We start from the raw sequence: 5,309 nt of genomic DNA, 5'->3' as shown, positions 1-5,309 counted from the left end.
TTTTTTTTTTTTACATTTGTTCAGTTTAAAGTGTATTTTTTGTACATTATTATTTAAATTTCTATCGAATAAAGCCTTTTATTTCTGGCAATGTAGATGAATTTGCCCAAATGCCAAATTTCATGAAGAGATAATTGGATTCTGCAGTGCTCAATCAATTGTTGTTTGGTATAGATTGTGTACGGCCAAAATACGTCGGCATGTATCTTGAGAAATCTTATGAACTACAAAACAAGCAAGGTTAAAGATGACCCACAAGATATAAAAGGTCACATTAACTTGAGCCCACTTGATCCAGTGTCTCCTGTCTAAACACAACCCAAAATAATTAAAATTTAATTTAATTAATCAGATAAACCTGGAGGTAACCGAGCTAGAGACTATTTTGTTTTCTATTTATTTATTCATTAGTGTATTTATTTATAACTAAAATATGTTCACACGTCCTTATTCAAGTAGGAACATATAATTTATACTCATTTTGTTTATAAATAGGAGGTCATTTTTACAATAAAGAACTAATGAATCGTTCAGGCTAATATAGTATCATTTCCACTCTATTGTTTACTCTTTCTTTTACTTTCATAGCTTTATTCTTATCGTGTGTTTCACAAGATAAATATTAAAATTCAGAAAGAAATTTAAATAAATTTATTGGTATTTTTGTTAAGAAAGTGTAGATTGTTATTTAGTATAGATGGATATATTGAAGGACATTTCGTGTGCTACATTCACCAAAAATAAAATTGTTATTATCATTTAAAAAAGATGTGACACCAACAAATATGTTTTAACAAGGCACTATTTCTATCTAAAAAAATTGAAATTTATTTTTGATAAATTTTATAAATGGAAAATTATTTTAAAATAAATATATAATTAAATTAAATTTTATTTATTTTCAAAGAAATTTAATAATTATAAAATTTATTATATTAAAAAGTAAAAAAAATATTACGATACAAATTTGCTCCCATGCAATCAATCTTCTTAGGGTGGTAGTCGGGAATAAAAACCTACAGCCCCGAGAATCCGCTCCCTCCATGTCGTCGGATTGAATCTCTCAGCTCTCTCGCATCTCTCTCTTTCTCGGCTTTACCCTTTCTTCTTCTCCGGCCGGGTAAAGCTTTTTTTTTTAAATAATTCTCCGCCTCTGGTTTCTTCTGTTTCACTTGTTATTTGATTGAGAAAATGAGCATGTGGAGGAGCAAGATAGAGCTTCTTCAGTAGAACATATGTGTTCAGCATAATTGATCTGATTCTTTCACCTTCTTCTATCTGCCTTTTTTGTTTAACCCATTTAAGTTGAAATCAAATTATTGTAACAAATCCTCACTGATGGAGAACCGTTTCACCAATCTATCTGCCTGGATAAATTTGACATCCAAATCGTCTTCTTGATCGGAAATACTAACTCCACTTGAATCAAACCTGCATTTTCCTAGCTAGGTCAAGCCTACCCGCGAGCTATCGAATCATAGATAAAAAAAATTTTACATGGATCGTCCATAGAAAGCCTTGCTGAGAATCCAATGTTTTTTACTCCATAGAATCATGAGTAATCAATCCAATGTTTTTTCTCCAGAGAATCGTCAGAGTTAATCGGGCTTAATGAATCTACTATCAGTAAAGCCTATCGGGTTTAATGAATCTCCTGATGATGTTAAAATATAAGGCTGTAGTAAGTAGAGGGAACAACATCAGATTTTCATCAATATAAAGCTTATGCAGGTCAAGTCATCCTTGCACACTACTTCACTACTACTGAAGTCAAGTTGAGTACTCCGGTTGAGTTTAAAAATGGTAAAGTTGAGTTGTGGATCACCCAGATTGAGTCGGCAACCACTTTAATTAAGTCAACAAGTAGGTTTGATCGGTCTATCTTTTGATTAACCACTCTAATATTGGTTGGATTGAATCAACCCAATCAGCAAATTATTATCTTTCTAGGGGAAAATTTTCAAGTCATTACATTGATGATGATATTGCTTCTAGATGTAATATTAGGCGATTTAAAATGTAGAAGTGCCTCAAGAATCTTATTCGACTATAGGATATCATGTACGTTTGAAATTTATGAAAATTTAATAAAGCCAATGATGCCATATAGATTTAAGTGTCGGAAGTAACAAGCTGTTGATATGTGTGTTGAGCATGATAAAATGGAAAGATTAAGATGGATCTGTGATCAAACTTGAAAGAATAAATTATTGACTGATTATATTAGAAGAATGGTTGTAGTGCCACAAATTTAAGATAATATAAATGAAATTTGACACGAATTCTTTGACATGCACAATAAATGATAGATAATGTTCCTTTTAGATGATGAGTAGATAAAATAAATGCCTTAGTATTATGAAGAAGTGTTAACCCTAAGATAACATGGATAAATATTGTTTAAAATGTGTTGTGAATAATATGTTTAATACTGCATGTAACACTCAGTAAGAAGGAATGGAAAGTCAAGATTCACGAAGTCAACCCCAAATAGTTCAGATAAAGGCTAATGATAAAAATGATGAAGTTGCAATGTGCAGTTTAAGCTTTACAATTTAAAAAAAATCAAATTTTTATCTTGAAACTTCATGGATTATTGTTGCTCTTGTCTCAAATATAGTCATTTTTTGGATATTTATGTATCCATTTATGTGTAGAATGATTTAAGCTAACATTCCATCTGCATTTTCATTTTTCCATCTCTATCTTTTTTGTAGTTTTCTGGCTCAAGCTATGCTGCAATATATTGTGAGGAGAGCTGCCTCAAGAGCAACAAACATTACTACGAAACCAAAATCTGCTGTTTTAGCTGATATAAGCTGTAGTAGCAGTGATATGGCAGTTTTACAGGTAAAGTTCTATGGAACCATTGGTGTGAATGAGCCTCACTGCAGCCAAGTTGCTCGGCAGATGATTCAGTATGCCCTTAGGCACGCTAGGTCTCAGAAATCAGGCATGTTTAGATTCAAGATTGCTTCTTTTTATTCCCGTTTTCCTCTTTTTACTGGTCACATAGGAATTAGGTTTAGGATTTCATATCTATTTGTATTTCTTCTGCAGGAGATTCATACACACAATCACTAATGGTGCTGGAGCAAGGGATTTCCAACTTAAGAGGAGGAGATTCCACTGAGGATGCATTGGGGATGCTTATGCTTGCAATGTCTACTTTACTTTATGAAAGGTTCTTTTCTCCTTCATTTCTTTGCTTTGATTTTTTGTATCTACTATTTGTCCTTTTCATTTTATTATCATACTTAGCCTTTACTATGGGACAAGATTATTGTATGTTTTACTACAATACTGAAAAGATTTTAGGTGCATTAGCTTAGAAATCTAAAATCTACTGATGTGGGTGTAGAGGCGAGCTTCAAGATTCCATCGAAAAGCTTCAGATGGTTCATGATTTGGACGGTGGGTCTCTTGCCATAAAAGGTAACTGAAGCTTACCTTGTATAAACGAGATTATTTATTGCATGGTTTTTTTTTTCTTTTTGATTGATCATTTCACATGTTTTACAGTGACCCACTAAATTGCTATAGATTACGGTTTCTTAGGCCTTTTTGCTAAGTATTGGGCTTTGGATTCAATTCAGCTAAAAGAAGATTGAACCTAATTAAAGATTGGTTAGCCGATTGTTCGAAAGCCAAGACTTGAGGCTAACTTGACTTGGTGCACCATTGCACAACTTAATTTTAAATAATAGAAATATGGGTCATGTTGGGTCAACATCAACGATGCAGATAGAGTCAGATAGAGAAAGTTGGGTGAGAGGAAGCAATGAACAAAAAAGACTGGGACCAATGACACAGCTTTGATTTAGCCAAAAATGAATAGTAATAATCATTTTATTGCGTGTTTCTCTGTGTCTTTTTGTCTGGGTAGTTCGGACCAGAAGATGATGATTTCTCTTAGCCTCAAGGATTTGTTATGAGACTTAGATCACTTTAGGCTGATATCCGTGGTTGCGCCATTGTGCTTCTGAGTGACCACCCACCAATGATAGGATTGAAGATAGATGTCGCAGGGAGTTGGAAAAGAATTCCTGCACAAATGGGGATAAATTTAGGAAGGGGAGGGGATAGGAAAACAAAAAACTTTTGGACTTGTAAATTACTATTTAGAAGAGAAAATTAACCCTGTTCGAATTGGTTTTGAGTCTATGGGTTGGACTGTTATGTGAGCTGGACGTTAACCCTTTTGTCGCAAATGACTTAGAAATATAAAGAGAATGTATAAGAAAAATATACTTTTCCTAAAACATATAATGTCACTTTGTTAAAGAAGGCACTAAATTTTATTTCTTCTTGAAATGATGCGCAGTTGCTGCACGGGAAGCTCTGATAGGTCTAAATCTTGAGGCAGGGCAGGTTTGTCACACCACATGATCTTCTATATTGCTCTATTCTTTTAAACATTTATTTAAAAGATGATTTTCTTAGGATTTCTCTTCGTTGGCCCTCTCAAATGACTGCCTCCAATTGTTGAGTAGTAGCTCCGGAGGCAATTTATCTATATTGGAGGCTACAAGCTCTCGGGCTAAAGCTATCAAAGGACTAACTCATCTTATTCTTGGAGAACTTAAATCGGGTTTATAACCTTGTTCTTGTTACCCTACTTTGATTGTAATTAATATGATTCGTATTAATGAAGGAAACTTGGTTGTTTTCATCAGCGGAAGCACTCTTTAGTGATTGCAAAGTGGATTTTGTGGACAGTACAGATCAAATAGGTGATTTATACTTATTTATACTTATCTTTACTTTCCAAATTATCTAGCTAGAGAACAACTCAATTCTTTTTATTGTTTTTCAGGAAATATTTCCCTCAGTTATGGGGAATTTTCACATGCTACAGGCAATTTATCATTGGCAGAGGATTTATATGAAAAAGTGCTAAGTGTTCCTGAGAGAGATGCTATTTCAGATAATTCTTTTATGTCATCCTCAAACATGGTTTCTGAGGAGGTTCTTTTGGGAGCTACTTGTGCACTAGGTCAGCTTCTGTCCCATTTGGGGTAAGCTCCTCTCTCTTCTTAGGGATTTATTATATTTTTAACTGCCATATATATGTATATATATATATATATTGTCACATTGTATTTCAGAAATCAGGGTTGTATTTTCTTTATAATTAAACCATCGTATAGAATTCTTTTGCATTTTTGTGCTTTGATCCTTTTTCTTCCCTTTTGGTTGCGGTATTTGAATCTGGTTTTATGTCTTCATGTTCATGCTTTGATAGCAGAATTTTTAATTCAGGAAGTTTAGCGAGGCAGAGGAGCTGCTGACAAAGGCACTTACCATGG

At 33.5% G+C, this 5,309-nt stretch overlaps 1 protein-coding gene across 1 annotated transcript; it reads left to right on the top strand.

The window, feature by feature from the left end:
* Positions 1–982: 982 nt before the first annotated feature.
* LOC110035497 lies at positions 983–5,305 on the top strand (the record flags this gene model as incomplete). Its single annotated transcript, XM_020739724.1, has 9 exons — positions 983–1,120; positions 2,718–2,953; positions 3,061–3,184; positions 3,362–3,435; positions 4,325–4,371; positions 4,444–4,591; positions 4,677–4,733; positions 4,817–5,018; positions 5,263–5,305. Coding segments are annotated over exons 2-9 (915 nt in total), but the record flags the coding sequence as incomplete, so codon positions are not given.
* Between the last annotated feature and the right edge of the window lie 4 nt (positions 5,306–5,309).

Source organism: Phalaenopsis equestris, unplaced genomic scaffold (assembly GCF_001263595.1).
Source record: "Phalaenopsis equestris unplaced genomic scaffold, ASM126359v1 Scaffold197866, whole genome shotgun sequence".
Classification (NCBI taxonomy): domain Eukaryota; kingdom Viridiplantae; phylum Streptophyta; class Magnoliopsida; order Asparagales; family Orchidaceae; genus Phalaenopsis; species Phalaenopsis equestris.
This window is presented reverse-complemented; position numbering and strand designations above follow the sequence as displayed.